This window comes from Mirounga leonina, unplaced genomic scaffold (assembly GCF_011800145.1).
Source record: "Mirounga leonina isolate KUSES-001 unplaced genomic scaffold, KU_Mleo_1.0 Mir_180, whole genome shotgun sequence".
NCBI lineage: Eukaryota > Metazoa > Chordata > Mammalia > Carnivora > Phocidae > Mirounga > Mirounga leonina.
This window is the reverse complement of record NW_023270469.1, coordinates 7,091,518-7,108,816: the sequence shown is the minus strand read 5'-3', so window position 1 is coordinate 7,108,816 and position 17,299 is coordinate 7,091,518. Positions and strand designations below refer to the sequence as shown.

At 44.2% G+C, this 17,299-nt stretch overlaps 1 protein-coding gene across 1 annotated transcript in view; it reads right to left on the bottom strand.

Annotated features, from left to right (window-relative positions):
• Positions 1 to 5,094: 5,094 nt before the first annotated feature.
• CUNH16orf46 (chromosome unknown C16orf46 homolog) overlaps positions 5,095 to 17,299 on the bottom strand; it is a 17,538-nt gene continuing 5,333 nt past the window's right edge. The window contains exons 2-5 of the mRNA XM_035024726.1: positions 14,728 to 14,814; positions 13,818 to 13,887; positions 12,098 to 12,345; positions 5,095 to 7,627 (exon numbers count right to left, since the gene is read on the bottom strand). Of these exons, the coding sequence (XP_034880617.1) occupies positions 6,632 to 7,627; positions 12,098 to 12,307 (1,206 nt within the window). The 5' untranslated portion in view covers positions 12,308 to 12,345; positions 13,818 to 13,887; positions 14,728 to 14,814 and the 3' untranslated portion in view covers positions 5,095 to 6,631. The remainder of the gene's footprint in view (positions 7,628 to 12,097; positions 12,346 to 13,817; positions 13,888 to 14,727; positions 14,815 to 17,299) is intronic.

Genomic DNA, 17,299 nt, shown 5'->3' with positions numbered 1-17,299 from the left:
AAATGTATCCATGTCAGTCTAGTTGTGAAGTTGTTTTATTAGTAGTGGCAAATGGACAGGGTGATACTTTCAAGTGATACTTTCAAGTAATCCTTTATGGCCTCAGTTTTAGAAGGTTTACCTTAATTCCAGTCCAAACCTCACCAAAACCTGCCATCTAATATTGACTCTTAAGGAGCATTTACTCTGCTTTATTTCAAGCAGTGCTCCTCACTCGGGTTGTCGGAGGCCTCTTAAAAGAGGAGGAGAAATGTGTACCTTTGGGGATTTGGGGACGAAAGCTTTGAAGTCTCAAGTATTCGTGCAGTTTAATTTTCCTTACACTTCACAACAGATGTGTGTGTTCGCATCGGAAGTGCGTTAAGTGTCGCTGATCAGATTTGGCTCTGGGAAAGAGCATGTCTGTCTTCTGGCTTCATACTCCCAACATCTAAAAAACTGTTAAATGACGTGGATTTTCATCTAGTTTCTTCATCAAGATGTTGGCTAGTATAATGTTGTTACTGCCAAGAAGATAGTCAAGTAAATACGCTTGTGTTGCAGTGTTCCAATCCGAAGGGTTCTCTCAGTTGTGTCAACAGTACTGATCGACCCTGAGGTATTAGCTTACATATCAGGAGAGGTAGGCTAAAGATGAAGGGGATTCCCAGGTTGTCAGTGTTCTCAAACTAACAGCTGTTGCACTACATTTAATAACGTGTGTGTGAAAGGAGCAAAGGCCCAAACCACGTGAATAAATTCAAGCATTGTCTATAACACTTAAAGAGTACCAATATTCATTCCTTTCAACAAACTTCAGGAAAAAAAACTCTAAATTTTATACTGCCTTACTAATAACAAAATACACACATTTGTAACTCTTCTAAGTCCACAAAGTCAAAATAGTGAAGGTTGGCATAGCAGAAACTTACTGCTGAGGCCCTGCCACAGACTTTTGGTATGTGACTGTCAAGAAAGTTAATGTTAGGGGACAGAATGCTACAAAAAAGAAACAAAATAATTGTAAAAAATATTTGAGAAAATGAAATTTTTTTGAAAAATATATCTCCATGGTGACTTTGTTATTCTCAAAAGTAAATATGTCGTTTCAATGTGAACAAAGCTTTTTGTTTTTGTCATAAAGGCATGAGCTTCTTCGCCTGATATCTGTCAGTAAGACCTTGTTCCAAGCGTGGCATCTTTTACTGCTTTTGCTTGCAGCTTTTTTACTCTTTGCTTTCTGGTGATCCATTGCTTTTTCCATATCCTTGTTTGGTTTTATGATTGCCTCTCAAACATGTTGCTGTTTAGGACCGAATTTGAAAGTCATCCCCCTCCTACTTTATCTTCTTTTTCCTGTGCTGTAATGAGAAATTTAGTGACTTCAGAAAATGTAGAGCTTGTGCTGCAATAAAAACTTGGCAGAAGTCAAATGCATCTTAATTAAGTAATCACAAAGGGTATTTAACCTTCCAATGCACTGCAATAACACCTCCCTATTTAAAGTGAGCCTTCAGAAATTAAGATTTTATAGTACATTTTTTTTTAAGATTTATTTACTTTAGAGAGAGAGTGTGCGCTAGCGTTGGGGGAAGGAGGACACAGAGGGAGAGGGAGACAAGCAGACTGCTGAGCCCTACGCAAGGTTTGATCCCGGGACCCCGAGGTCATGACCCCAAGCCGAAATCAAGAGTCAGACTGACTGAGCCACCCAGGCGCCCCTTAAAGTACACTTTTAAGAAACCATCCAAACTTAAGCCAACTATGCTTTCGGGATTATTTATATTGGCTTATTTCAGTTCATGGGAACAATTTTTGTTTAGCTGTATTTGAGAGTCTAGTGCTATTAATGGCAAATTGCTGCCTATTTGTTCTTTTTTACCTTTTTGGTAAGATGCGTTCTACTTTAAAACCATTTAAATCACTGTTTTCTAACGAGATATGTGCCTAAATAGTAAGTCTTCAGATTTAATGTTCTCTCGCTACCATAAGGATCTCTCTGACTTTCCATTTTCCTGAAGTTACATGAGAGAAATCAGTCAGGAATGAAACGAAACATTCACAGAGCCATGAACAGTATCAGAACTGGCGGTATTTATCCCGAATTAAATGTTTGATTTCTAGTTTTCTTCAGAATACATGCAGACTAAAATAAAATTGCTAACAGTCCTGTGGTACTAAAAATATGACTAGTTCATGGTATGTTTTCAAGTGAACAGTCATAAGCAGAGAAATTGTTTCATTTAAAAAAAAAATACACGGGGAAGAAAGGTTTGTAGTTTGAGCTAAATCGGGAACAAGGACTATTTTCATATATATGTGTGATGTTATCAATTTGCCAGTGGCTACTAAGGAGTGATACACGCAGTGTTGGCCACCTCTTAATATTCACGCTGATTTGGCATAAGCAGTGAATGTTGAGAGTAGGGAATTCTGAACAATGGCATTACATGTAAATACATCAACTTAACATCATGGAATTTTCTTGAAAACCTTGCCAAAGCAATAATGCACATTCTCAAAACACAAATATGGGAATATTGACAGCTTTTCTGGGCACTGGCTAAGTGGGCCTACTGTCATTATGAGATGGTCTCAGAGAAAAAGCAGGCTTGTGGTCGCTTCCTTGTGGGGGTAACCTGGGTAGGTACCACCAGAAGACCTTGAAGGACCAAGACAAAACTGAGAGCACCAGGGGGCTTTAGATCCAGAACACCTGTGCTTTGCAGGATGCGGCAAGCCAGACATCGCCCACTTTTCCTTTGTCCCTGTGCCAAGGCTTGTGCTTTGTAAGGAAAACTGTCAGAGAAGCTGCAAACACAGGCATTGGATTCCCTAAAGCATTGGTTCTCCACTGGGCTGATTTTGCCCTTGTGGCACTTGGTAATGTCTGGAGGCATTCTCGATTCTCACAACTGAGGGATACTATTGGCATCGAGTGGATAGAGGCCAGAGATGCTGGCTAAATATCCTAGTCTGTACAAAACAGTCCCTACAAAGAATTATCCAGGCCTGGGACAAAGGAAGGAGAAAATGATCCTTGACACTCATGCATTTGCTCAGGATAAAGAGAATAATACCCAGAAGGGGCTTAGAACTCTTAGAACAGTGCCTTGTAAATTCAAAGGAATTACCGTATTGTGTGGCTGGTAGTAGAGCTTGGGGCAGAGCTTAGTCTGGACACCAAAAGAACGGCACTGAGTCTCCTGGCACCAGCATCCCAGTGAGCGTGGCAGACAATGGTAGAGTACTCCCTGGGGTACCAGCGACTGCCCTGATATGCCCTTGGTCATAGCCACAGGAGCCCCTCTGTTTATTTCCCACCTTGATCTTCAGTAGCCCCTAAAGTGCAGCACCAAAGTTGCACTGAACCCAAACCCAGACACCCCAAAAAGCCCCAGATATGAGGCCTCCAGTCGTGCAGCTTGGCCTTGGCCAGCTGGGGATACCCAGAGAGATGGGCTAGGATTCTGTGGTCTCTCTGGGTCCTGAAGCTCATAAGTGTGGAGGAAGGGAGAGTGAAAGGCAATTTGATTCTGGGTTCCAATCATTTTATAGCATGGTCCTTGAGGTACAGGTAAATTTCACAAAAGGGGGCCATGTCCAGAATAAAAAGATTAATGCTAAAAATTAGGGAAAGTCTCCCTGAGTAACCAAAATCCTATGTACTTGTCCAAGTGTAGCCTGGCCTTATTCTGAATTAAAGTCTTCCCCTTGCCCTTCAAAAGTGCCACCCCTTCATCTCTGTCAGAAAAGATTCTGTCTGTCCAGGTTCCCTGCCCCTCCAGGCCCTCCCTTGCCTCACCCAGACCCTCAGCAGCATCCCCAGGCCTCAACCCGGCCTCACCCAGGTGACCTCGGGCCCTGCAGGAGCCCTGTGTCAGGTGCTGCCACAGTTCCACGTGGTGATTTTTAAAGTTTTGAGAAAAATAGGAGTTTGGAAAGTTTGATTAATGAGACATCCAAAACTAATAGCATGAGGTTCAGGTGAAACACAGCCCTCCATGCTTGGTTTAGAGAGGACTAGAGGATCCAAAACCCAACTAAGACCATTACCCTGAGATAGGAAGAGGGCTGTTGCCATCATTAGAACATGCTTAACACCCTTAAGTGGCATGATTTCCCCTGAAAGTTTTGTTGGTGACCTAGAACCCTAATGGGGACTGCATTCTATTAGACATTTTTCCTTTATCTAGACTTGGACATCAAAGACCAGTCTGGACATCCTGATTTAATCTGAATGGAAACAGGCAAAACCTGGAGTGATTTTATCCACAGAAAACAAGCTAAACCCAGGCTAATGCAAATAAGATCCCAGAAGGGCTTAATCAGGTTAATTGAAAAATTACCTAAAGAGATGCCAAATGCAAAACACTCATATTTATTCATAGAGGAATCTCTTAGTCAATATTTTGCTGGCCAAACTAATTATTTGCTCAAAAAGAAGAATACTACACATCTTTAAATTTGGGCCCTTCCTTTGTTCAGACCAGCCCTCCTCTTAATTCTAAATCATTATGTTTGCCCCAAAATCTATAGAATTTATAACCCTTACTCAACAAAAGAGTTTTTCTTAAGAAAGAAATATTCTGGGGACGCCTAGGTGGCTCAGTCGGTTAACTGTCTGCCTTTGGCTCAGGACATGATCCCAGGGTCCTGAGATAAAGCCCCACATAGGGCTCCTTGCTCAGCAAGGAGTCTGCTTCTCCCTCTCCCTCACCCTCTCCCTCTGCCTCACTCACCCTGTTTGTGCTATTTCTCTCTCTCTCTCTCTCTCTGTCAAATAAATAAATAAAATCTTTAAAAAAAATTTTTGTTTTGGGTGCCTGGGTGGCTCGGTTAAGCCTCTGCCTTTGGCTCAGGTCATGATCCCAGGGTCCTGGGATCGAGTCCCGCATCGGGCTCCCTGCTCAGTGGGGAGCCTGCCTCTCTCCCTCTCTCTCTCTCTCTCTCTCTGTCTCTTATGAATAAATAAATAAAATCTTAAAAAAAATTTTTTTTTGTTTTAACTTAGTGTTTTCAGACTGCCTCAAGATCTCAAAATGTAAGCACCCCTGGGCTGAGTTGGTGAGCTCTATCCCTGGCTCATGCTGGTAGATGCGCTTCCCTCCTAATCAGCACTCTTGCCTGTTTTACATACTGAGCTTAGTCATGATCTTGCTGTTTATTAGAGGGGGCTTGAAGAACCACTGACTTAGGTGGGCAGGCTAGAGCTGGAGAGTCCTCACAGAGCACAAGATCCAACACCTCATGCTCCAGACACTGGGAAATTAGAGTTTCTTGGGGGCAAAATCCAGATGGTTTGTTCATTCAGAGAAGAGGTGGGCAGAACCTAAATTGTTTCTAGACTATAAAAAAGTGTCCAACCTCAGTAGGCAAAATACACCTTTTAATGACACTTGTACTATAACCATTTCTGCATTTCTGGTGTTTTGTAAATAGAAATCACAAAACAATAAAAAACCTAAACGAAGAGAAAAGACATTACAAAGACCAGTTGTGAAAAGCAGATGTTTACAAATACAGTCATATAATCTGTCTACCCATCATTTAGGGGACAGAAAGTCCAGAGTTCAAGTACAACCTACCTTAAGCAAATGCAAACTATGTAATTACAGAGCAGCTAAATGGTTATTCATATTACAAAATGGTTTTTCAGAGCATTTCTCTACATAGCATTGTCACTTGGCACTTAAAATATAACTCATTTACAAATGTTTAATTTATATACAACTTCAGGAAATACACATTGGGGTAAAATGAGGGAAGAAGGCGGACAGAAGGGAGAAAGTAACATCCCTATTCTGTAAGAGTCTGTCTGGGGTTGTGAGTTCCCAAATATTAGATGCAAGGTAAGCCTGGAGGAAGCATGTGGGGTGATAATTATAATCACAGTGACATTTTTTTTCAAATAATTATTCTTAACCTGCTTCCCAAGATGGGCTTTATAGATCTGTGGCTAAAACTTTTGCAGACATGGAGACTAGCACGAGGCTATAACATAAGTATATGAAAACCCTGGGATACGCAGAATGGAGTGGATATGATATATCCATGGATATAAGGATATGACACCTTGGACACAAGGATATTTATTTGGACACAGGCTGGAGTTACCTATTAAAGCAATGTTCCAGATCTTTGTTGCAAGAGAAAATAAATCAACAGATAGATACTTGCCTGGTTCAAAAGATCAGGAAACAATTTGGTCTAAACAAGCCCTTACACTCAGGTTAAGGCATGGGGGTGGGGCAGCAAGAGCCCCTGCCAGTTGGCTCGGGGCTGCCGTGGGCATCACTGAGGGCGGCCCTTCAGAGTCCCCACCATCCACTTGGCTTCTAAGGGGAGTAGAGAGATAAGGCAGGCAGAGGCTGAGACTGGCATTACCCGTTTGCATTTTGTAAATGGCTGAGCAACAGAAGCAGGTGACACATAAATATGGGGGTTTTGAGACTAAATCAAAACCCCTACCATGAGGTTCAATTTCCTCTGGTTCTACTGCAAAAAAGGATAAGGGAAGGGCGGGTGGGCGGGAAGAGTATGGCAGAAGAGAAGAAAGGAAGAAAGGCTGGGATGGGGTGGGAGAGAGAGACAGGGAGAGGATGAATGAATTCAAACAGTGCTTATTCCCAGGGAATTCTATTATAGCAACTCAGAGCAGTCTGTGAGTGGAGACAGGAATAACAACTCTGCTCACGGTGAGGGATGGCAAGAGAGTTCTCGGGAACACTTTGGTCTCCAAATTTTGGGGCCTGTGTTCCTGCTTGGCCTCCGTGAGAATGCGCTTTTGGGTGTTGACGGGAGGTCTTGGCTCCCTGGCTTTGAATTTGGCTTTGTAGTTTTGCACTCCGTGTTTCTGCAAAAGCTGCACGGTGGCGAGACAGCGCACATTGCTGGGGTTGGGAGGGCACATCGGGTTTTTCTCAGGCAGGAGCGACCAGTGTAGGCAGCACCGCTCCGGATCGGCCAGCAGGGATGTCGGGGCCACCCGGGGAGGGAAAGGCAGTGTGTCATTGCCCTTGGGGTGCTTGGCCAGCTCAATGGGTCTCTTTTCACCTTTCCCGTCAACTGTTTTCAATCCATATGCACAAGCCACACACTCATCCTTTTCCACACTCAGCACCTTCTCTTCCGGCTGCAAGAAGAAGTTCTTACTCTTCTTACCCAGAACATCCAAGCCGTTTGGGGGTGAAGCCCTCAGGGGAGGTAGAACTAAAAGGGCCCTGGAGGTCAAGGAGTCTGAGATGGAGGGACCTCTGCTGGGGCTTCTGGGGTCCTTGCCCTTAAGAGCCTCAGGGGTGGCCCAGTCTTCCTTGCACCAAATAAACTCCTTTATTTGCAGACTTTTTTTCTCTCCCTGACCATAGGGGGGAAAGCAGATCTTGCTAATCTCCCTGGAGGCAGCGGTGGGGCCCGGAGGGGTCCCCTGAGTCTGGGAGGGGCTGCCTTGATCCTTCTCCGGACCCACCTCAGCCGGAGCCCCCGACCCCAACTTCTCCGCCTGGGCCTGAGGCCTGGCCTCAGCGCTCCCTTGGGAGAGACTGCCACAGAGTAAGCAGCTGCTGGTACTTTCTCCCACCCTCGCCTTTTTAAGCTTCTTCCTGGGCCAGATGCAGGCAGTTGGAGAAGTCCTTCCCCAGCCTTGGACCTGCAAATAAAGCAGCATGTTACTCCCGGCAGAGCTGCTCAAACTCTAGCTGGCCAGCTGTGGCCACACCCCCATTTTGGCCATCCTATCTGAACCGATATATTTCTTAAAATTGACTCACCTTTTTTTTTTTAATCTTAACACTATTTTAGCCTCATACTAAGTAATAACATTTGTAACAGTATTTGTTAATCTGAAATACTAGCAACTGGATTTAATACTAAAAGACTAAGCAAAAATATCTGTACATGGCCATCTTGATGTGCTGACTCTATATGTTTTCAGATAAACATCAAAATAAAGTCAGGACTCTTAAAATAAAATCAGAACTGTTTGTACTTGTCTCCCTACCAGGCTCTCTCAGACCACCAGGCTCTGTTAACCAAACCCCAGGAGACTGCCGTGTGGAAGGGCGGGAGGGAGAGACGATGAGCAGAGGCAGGTCCCGGAGTCAGGGTACACTCCCCAGCACCCCTGCACCACCCGCCCCCAACCCCCACAATCCGTCCATGCCCAGAGTCCCCTGGCTGAGCTTGCCACAAATGTCACCGTTAAAGAGAGTTGCCAGATAAAAATCAGGACCACATCTGAGACATACTTAACACTAACCATATTAGGTACTGTTTACCAAAATTCAAATTTAACCGGGCATCCTGTATCTTCATTTGCTAAATCTGGCAAACTTATGTGTAAAAAAAAAAAAAAAAAAGCAAACATAGTTTCCATGCTTTTACTAAGTTCCAGGCACTGAGCTAAGGATCCATTGGCATTGGCATTGGTTCATTTAACCCACGCCACAGCACTATAATTCAGGTATTCTGATGCCCAGTATACAGAGGTGGAAACTGCAGTTCCAAACGTTATCACAGCCAATGGCAAGTTCTGCCACATTCAGAAGGTCTGTGCATTCCCACGCAGGGGACAAGGAGAGGCTGTGAGGAGCCAGCCTTGGTCATCTTGCACAAAAACATCCCTTTATCATCGTTCCCTCCTGACCTCTGCACCCTCTCACTCCATGTGCTCAGCTCCCCAAATTCCGGTGTGAAGAATCACTTTTTCTTTCTTTTTTTTTTTTTAAGTTTTATTTATTTATTTGACAGAGAGAGCTCAAGTAGGCAGAACAGTAGATAGAGGGAGAGGGAGAAGCAGGCTCCCCACTGAGCAGGGAGCCCGATGCGGGGCTCGATCCCAGGACCCTGGGATCATGACCTGAGCCGAAGGCAGACGCTTAACCATCTGAGCCACCCAGGTGCCCAGGCTGTCTTATTTTTTAACTTGCATCTCACTGTGTCCTGTCTGGGAAGGTCACACATCCTTGTCAAGTCTCTGGGTGACAAGATTTCCTTACATTTCCTTACATTTTCTCCTGGAATTGGCAAGAAAGCCTACTTTCCAAAGACAAAGTCCCAAGTGCTCCAGAGGAGCACAATTTTTAAAAAGATTTTATTTATCTTTTTTGAGAGAGAGAGAAAGCGAGCGCACAGGAGCGGGGAGAGGGGCAGAGAGAGAGGGAGAAGCAGACTCCTGATTGAGCAGGGAGCCTGCCTTGGGGCTCGATCCCAGGACCCTGGGATCATGACCTGAGCTGAAGGCAGAGGCTCAACAACTGAGCCACCCAGGCGCCCCGAAGCATCACTTTTTCAAAAAGTCTAGTAAGTGCCTGACACTGAATCAGGCGTTCCTGTCCTCCTCGTACAGCCCTCTGGCCAGAATTTACAGATGAGGAATTTGGAGCGATGGGACAGGAGCCCTCCCCGAGGTTAACTGCCTGAGAGTGGTGAATTTGAACCTGACCTTTCTTATTCTGAAGTCCTAGCCCTTACCAGAGCTGTGCTGATACCTCAAATATATTCCAACCAAAAACCCCCATTTTCTTTTGCATAGTTAAGTCCCAATTCTTAGATGGCAATTATATATGAGGGCTGTAAGGTCACTGCCCTGAGCTGCACTCTTGAGACAGCCTAAGGACAACTCTCCCAGCCTACTCTTCTGGCTTCTGTTCTGGAACCCTGCCCGTCATGTGCTGCTGAGTTGGCACTGGGTCTTCAAGAGGACCATATTGCTTGCTTCAGACCTCACTGCTCTCAACCCTGACTTCCCAGGTGACTTTCCAGCTTTTGCAGAGAAGGGTCCCAGCACATTAGCTAACAGATCCTCAGGCTAACTGGTCTCTCTATCGAAGGTGGTTTCAGCTGGAATGAGACAAGTCCCACACCCCCATACACCCCTCCTGCACCCTCCCCACCATCCTCCTCCAGCCAGACAAGGGGGATTTGTCTCCTGGCTAGGCTTATGTAGCATGCCAACTTTTACTCAGCTGGATACTTATTGAGGGAAACCTAAATTCTGGGACTTTAATCTTTCTACAGATGTTTACAGATGTTCTATTTAATCTATTAAACAGGTGCATCTGATGAATCAGCAAATGTTCTCTACTTGCTTGACCCTAAGAGTCATCTGAGCGGCTGCCTAAAAATCCAGATTCCTGAGCCCCACAGCAACCTACTAAGCCAATACTCACAAGATGGACCTGGGCGGGTGGTTTTAAAAACACCCCAGGTGAGCCTTGGGTTGAAGCTGCTATAGAGGATCTATAGAGGATAGGGTGTTCCGGTGGCCTGGCAGGGCATCCAAGTCCAGAGATGGGGGTCAATGACACCTGGGTCTTTGGATTCTCACAGGTGGGCTGTCACAGGTAAGCTAAATGTTGGTTGGGTTGGTCTGGGTCAAAAATGTACAGCCCTGAGGCACCCCATCCTGAGAGGTCCCTTGGCTCTGCAAACATAGGCAACTCTCACTAATTGCTGCCAGCAAAGTGTTCTCTGTCCTCATTTAAATGCTGGCCCACGGGTCCCTGGCACCCATACAGGAAGTATCAAAGGGACACAAGCCAGGGCCGGAAGCTGGCTTTGGTGGGACAGGCCTCTGACACCCCTCCTGGGACAAGGCCGCCTGAGAAGCCAGGGAGGGCTGGTGCGCAGGGAGTGAAGAGCAATGGGCAGCAGGAAGGAGGAGGTGGTGTGGCACGATCATCCTCGACAGACTGTGAGAGGCAAACATACTCTCAGCATGGGGCACATGTGGCATTTCTTCCAATTAATAGAAAATCTTTTCCAACAGCCCTTGGACAGACACATTTCAAAGTCATGACTTTCAATAGTAAACTGAACCTTCTAAATTGGAAAGTTTCCAATCCTCAAACAGAACTGTCTGTAACCCTGCCTTAGTGGGCATGAGCCTGTGCACCAGCTGGGGGTGGGGTGGTGCCACAGAGAGAGTACAAGAGGAGGGTCCTGAAGACACGACTCCTTCTTCAACTGTCAAGTGGACTTGGGGGAGTGGCTCTGCCACGTCTTGGCCTCAGTTTCCATATTTATAAAATAAACCAATTAGATCAGGATTCCTCAACCTCAACACTACTGACATTTAGGGCATGTTATGGATTGCATGACTGTGTTCCCCCAAATTCCTCTGTTGAAGCCCGCATCCCCAAAGTGATAGTATTTAGAGGTGGGGCCTTTGGAGGTTATTAGGGTTAATGAAGTCAAGAGGGTGGGGCCCTCAAAATGGTATTAGTGCCCTTATAAGAGGATATGAGAGATCTACTTGCACCACGAAGGAGGGCCTTGTGAGCACAAAACAGGAGGAGGTTCCCCCACCAGAAACCAACCATGCTGGCACCCTGATCTCGGAAATCCAACCTCCAGACTGTGAGAAATAAATGTCTGTTGCGTATGCCCCCAGTCTATGGTATTCTGTTATAGCAGCCCCGAACTAAGACCGGGCTGGGTCATTCTTTGTGGTGGGGGCCATCCTGGGCACTGTAGGATGTGGAGCAGCACCTCTGGCCTCCATCCAGTAGATGCCAGTAACACCCCCTTCCCCTCACCCCCAGTTGCATGACATTGCCAAGCATCACCTAAGAATCACTGCATTAGACCAAATTTCCTTATAGTTCTAAATTTAGGATTCCATTATCGATTCCAAGAATCGTTTAAGAATAACCCCCTGGGGTTCTGAGTGGAACCACTAGGACAGAAATCCCAGGTCTCTTGGGGAGCTTAGCACAGCAGTTAAGGAGCTTGGGTTCTGGAGTCCAGGCAGAGCTGGATTCAAGCCCTGCCTTGGCCCCCGGCTGGGTGATGTTTGGCACACTCTTTCACATTTTGGGTGCCTCGTTTTCCTTGTCTGAAAACTGAGGCTGTTCATAATACCTGCCTCATAGGGCTGTTGAGAGGTTGAATGAATTGATGTATGTGAAGCATTTAGTCCTGTGCTTGCCAACGCTAACTGGCCAAAAATACCCAATGAAAGGTACTGCTCTTACCATTATATTTTACCTCTGTTCCTAAGTTTTCTGTATTTCATTGCTTATACATTTTTAGTAATAACTATTTTTGGCAAAAGTAAAAGGAAAGGCTCACATCAAAACACAGACACATGAGGCACCTCAGTCAAGGAGATACTCACAGCTTCTTCCCATCCAGTTCCGATGACAAATTCGCTGGCCCTTTTATCTTGTTCAAGCGTAATGTCACTGATATTGAGAAGACAACAAACATGATTCTTTTCACTTCTTTCATCTGGGCAAGTATAGGTTAATTCTGTTTCTTCTGGGCTTTGAATTTCCTTATTTTCACTATTTTCTAACTCAGTCTCATTTTTCTGACAGAGATCCATTACTGTGATTGTGGCTGAAGGTTTTTAACATCTTCTTCCTGTAGCATGAAATGCGGGCTGCACTTAGTTTGTAATACTCATTTCTTAAAAACTGAATCAATAACTCAGGCAAAATAACATCAAGACACATTCCAGAACAGACTGGAAGAAACATTACAAAACCATCCATTGCCGGATATTGATGTAATAAAAGATACGGCTAATCGGAAAGACTAATGGATTTAATTAAAGAGCAAATTTGGGATTGAAGAAAAGAGGATAGGAGGATGTTAGCAGAGGCTCTATCCCTCATCATGGGGTAGAGTGCGGCAAGGAATGTAGGTTTAAGCACCCCTGCTGTCCATTCCAAAAAAGTCCAGATGCTACTGTGCTAACACCATGGGAAGTGTGGTGGGCATGTGTTACCTGGCCACTTTCCCTCCTTTTCCTTCCTGGCAACTCTGGATACCGGTCGAGGCTGGGGAGCATGTGTTCTAGGCTAGGTCGGTCCGCTCATCCTAATCCACCCTGGATGACTGAGTCCTTATGAAAATGGACACAGACACACAGAGAGGGAGGCCACGTGAAGAGGCCCAGGGAGAAGACTGCAAGCCACAGAGAGGGGCCTAGAGCAGATCCTTCCCTCACGGCCCTTGGAAGAAACCAGCATTGCCGATACCTTGATTTCAGACTTCCAGCTTCCAGAACTGTGAAGCGGTACAGTTCTGTTGTTTAAGCCACCCAGTCTGTGGTCCTGTATCAAAGCGTCCCCAGCACACTAGTGCCAGGTGTGGGATCAGCGGCAGTGATGACGAGGGTGATACCATCTGTCCTTAACTCATGTTTTTCCAGGTTGAAAAATGGAACCTGGCATTTATAATCAGTCACAGAGTTAGGAAAGTTGTCATCCTTTTGTGTTTGTTTTTTGTTTTTGTTTTTGTTTTGAGTAGACTCCACACCCAGCATGGAGCCTAACGCAGGGCGTGAACTCACGACCCTGAGATCAAGACCTGAGCTGAAATCAAGAGTCAGATGCTTAACCGACTGAATCACCCATGGGAAGTTATCATCCTGGTCAGGAGCACAGACTTGATTGCCAAACAGCCAGGGTTCCAATCCTATTAGTACCTATACGACCTTGGGCAAGTTACTTTTCTGGGTCCGTTTGCTCATCTCTAAGATGGGCATGATTATAGTACCTTCCTACAGACAGAGGCTCCTCCTGGGCACCCCACAAGCTGCAGAGATGAATCCCTGGACTTAGGCAGTGGCCTCCAGTGGTCCAGCTGCATGCTGATGAACAGCCAGTGCCTTCTTGAGGATTCCTTGCTTGTAATGACACAGAGGCCACTGGGGACCGCACACTTTGCTTTCTCTCACCCTAACCTGATCCCTGCCAGAAAGCCACGTGTTAAATTTTCTGTTGAGGTAGAGATCAATAACTTTTTATAACAATATCTGTTTAATTACCATTTTGGCTTTTTCACATAGGCTTAAAGTAGCATTTTGATGCTAATAAAATTCCATTTACCTATGGAAGGTCAAATATCTTTGGACATCCTAATCTTTTCCAATATGACATCAGAGGACATGAATGAAATCTGAAAGGAAAAAAACGATATGAAGAGTGGCTAAAAACCAGCAGTGCTATTCTATTTACAAACACTGTCACTGCAAAGGATTGAAGAATCATTGATCCAAAGATGGCCCATTGCCTCAGCTCCCCAGTGGCCCTATGAAAAGGATGAAAAGGTCCCACGTACTCTTCTCTCTGTCAGGTTAACCATCTCCAGCAACTTCAACTATTTCTCACATGTCATGAGAATATGTGGAACCTGAGAGGAAGACAATATTATCTCTATATCGAGACAGACAAACAGTGGAGGCCAAAGATGCAGTATTGGGGAAACCCCTATTTTGGAGTCAATAGAAGTTGGACCCAGTGAGGGTACGAGAAGTTCTAGTCACATTATATTCCAAAGTGCCAAAAGAAACCCAGGTAATGATAATATTAAATAATAAAAGTAAGAGCTGCATAATAGCCCTTACTATGCACCAGGCATTGTTATGAGCACTTTACATATTTGTTATAAATACTGCATTTTATAAGTACTTAATTCATTTTTTTAAAAGATTTTATTTATTTATTTGAGAGAGAGAGAATGAGAGACAGAGAGCACGAGAGGGAAGAGGGTTAGAGGGAGAAGCAGACCCCCCGCTGAGCAGGGAGCCCGATGCGGGACTCGATCCCGGGACTCCAGGATCATGACCTGAGTCGAAGGCAGTCGCTTAACCAACTGAGTCACCCAGGCGCCCAGTACTTAATTCATTTAATGGAAGATCGTGGGAAAAATATTGACTCCTTATGACCAAAAAGTAAGAATCATCTCTGAAGTCAGTAAACATAGTATTCTTAGTCAAATGGCCAGATTACTGCATACCAGATTGCTAGGTGCTTCTCTGGAACACTGGTGTTCAAGCTGGATCAAGATGCTCCACTACTAAAATAGAATGTTGGTGGTCTTTTCCTAACGAGAAAAAAAAAAAAAAAAAGAATTCAGTTAGTGGAAAGAACAGTCTTAATTTAAAAATTTTCTCCAATAACCATGCCTTCAAGTTGTATTGCCCATTCTTGTCTTCCGGCTCATGTAAGAGATGAAAAATAGAAGTATACAAGAAACAATCAAAGATCAACTAAAAGAGTGGATATGTGATTTCTTACAAATGGTATGCATTCTAACTTTTATGTTGAAATGCAGAAATCTCTATGGATATAATAGTCATATTTTCTGATAGTAAAATTATGCCTAGTTTACAGATTTGAAGTAAATCAATAGGTCATGCTATTCTACTTCTTGACTTCCATGGAGCTTTATCATCATATAACTGAGAGCTCATTACTTTACAAGCATCTTGTTTCATTCCGCTGGTGGCTCTAAAGATTAGTCTGACATCGGCAACCCTGAAACTTATGCTCCTCAGTTCCTGGTGTTCCTCCCAAAAGCAACATGATAATCCTGAAAATAACTGAAGATGGCTATTATTTCTTCAGAAGAGAATCTCAAATGTCCTCATCTTAAGAATGCACAATTGCCTGTCAGTGTCTTTAAAATATAGTACCTGGAAATGAGGGTAATATTTCAAATGTGGTCTGGCTAGAAATGTCTATTTTGAAATCTGACTCCCTTTGATCTGAAATCTACACCTATTAATTGGACAAAGATTGCTACATGTTTAAAAAGCTATATCCCAATCTTGATTAACACTCAGCAGGAGGTCAATTATAACTTCTACATTTTTTCCACATGAATTGTTAATAATCCCTGTCTTCTTCACTCCATATACATGCCATTAATTTCCTTTAAAAAATTTTTTCCTCTCTTTTCCCCACTAGATATAGACCTCTGAATGGATCAGATCTTTCTAAAATTTCCTCTTGTTGGTTTTGGACCATCATTCCAACCTGCTTAGATACTTGCAAATCTGACTCTGACACCCCACAGTTTGGCCATGCCTTCCCAATTTAAGACTTGGCATTTGATGGGCATACCTCCTGTAACTTCATCTAAGTCACTGATAAAATGTTGGCGAGGAGAGGGTAAAGGACAATGCCATGTGGATATGCCTTATAGTGGGGCATTTACTAATTACCAACTGGCTGCAAATTCACCTCACTATACAATTGTCTGGCCTATGCATATAAATCTCATCTACAGGATTCTTGATTCCACCGATTTAGGTAAACTTCATTTTTTTTAAAAAAGACTCCTACCAAGAGTTATAGAAATTTACATTTACATCTATGTCTATTAATTTTTTAAATATTTACTGTCTATATTAGGGATGAAGAATAGGTTCCAAATTGTCGGTTCCAAACAGTCCCAACACAACTAGAGTGTTGTGTTGAGAAGGATGTTAAAACTTGGCCACTGCAGGGAAGAGTTCTGTGGTTGATTAATGATGTCTGCCAGAGACTAAAGAGTGGTAACATACATGCCACCTAATTGCCATTGCTTATATAAAAAGTCAGATTCCAAATGCCTTACTCTAGACTCCTACACCTGGTTGACACATTCCCAGGTAATTAATGGGGGAGGGGGGATGTTGATGGGCCAGGAGAGGTAAAAAACCCAGGACATTTAAGTCAAAAGCAAGCTATGATCCCTTAAAACTCCCTGCCACCTCCCTGGCCCTACACTATGCCCTACACTCTCCCCCCATCTTCCTGGAAATTTCAGGTTTAAAGGAATCTTGAATCTATGTCAGAATTTCAGCCTGGGAAAGATGGGCTTCTGGCAGTCTCAATTGGAATTCTGAATGGATGGTCCTGTGGATCCTTAACAACGTGTGTTGAGTGAAGAAATCAACGAATAGAAACACTGTTAGCTATGGTGGAAGCGAAGTTTCTGAATACAGAGCTAAGCTTCAGGCATATGAAGTGGTTAAATAAGTCTTGAAGATTGTCTTGGGCATGCTGATCACTGGTAATATAGTTTCTAAAGGAAAATGATATGAAGACTTCAATCTAATTTACAATTTTGGAACACAACTCGGCAGGGAGTTGAATCTTCGCCTCAAAGTTAAGCACATGCGCCACTCAACTTGCACAGTTTGTTCACATTTTCAGGAGTATAAATCTTATCTCTCCAAGTTAATTATCTGTGCCTTATGCTTATTACGTGCCCACAGAGCACAGCAGCTTTGAAGACCCATAGAAGGAATCCTAAGGGCGTGGTTTATACAACCATCCCTCCGGATCATACCTTTATTACTGCAGTCCCAATCTCCAACCCTTCCACTCTTTCCACTCACATCCATTCACTCACTAAGTGCCTATTAGATGCCTAGCTCTGGTAATAAAATAGTAAAGCCACGCGTGTCTTCTCAGCTGTCACAGAGCTTACAAGTCTACATGAAAGCACAAGTCATCAAAGATACACCCTCCACGTGTTGCTCCTAAAGCCCCGGCCTTTCACACCTGGCTCTCCCCTTTCCTAGAATAGCCCCTCCCCT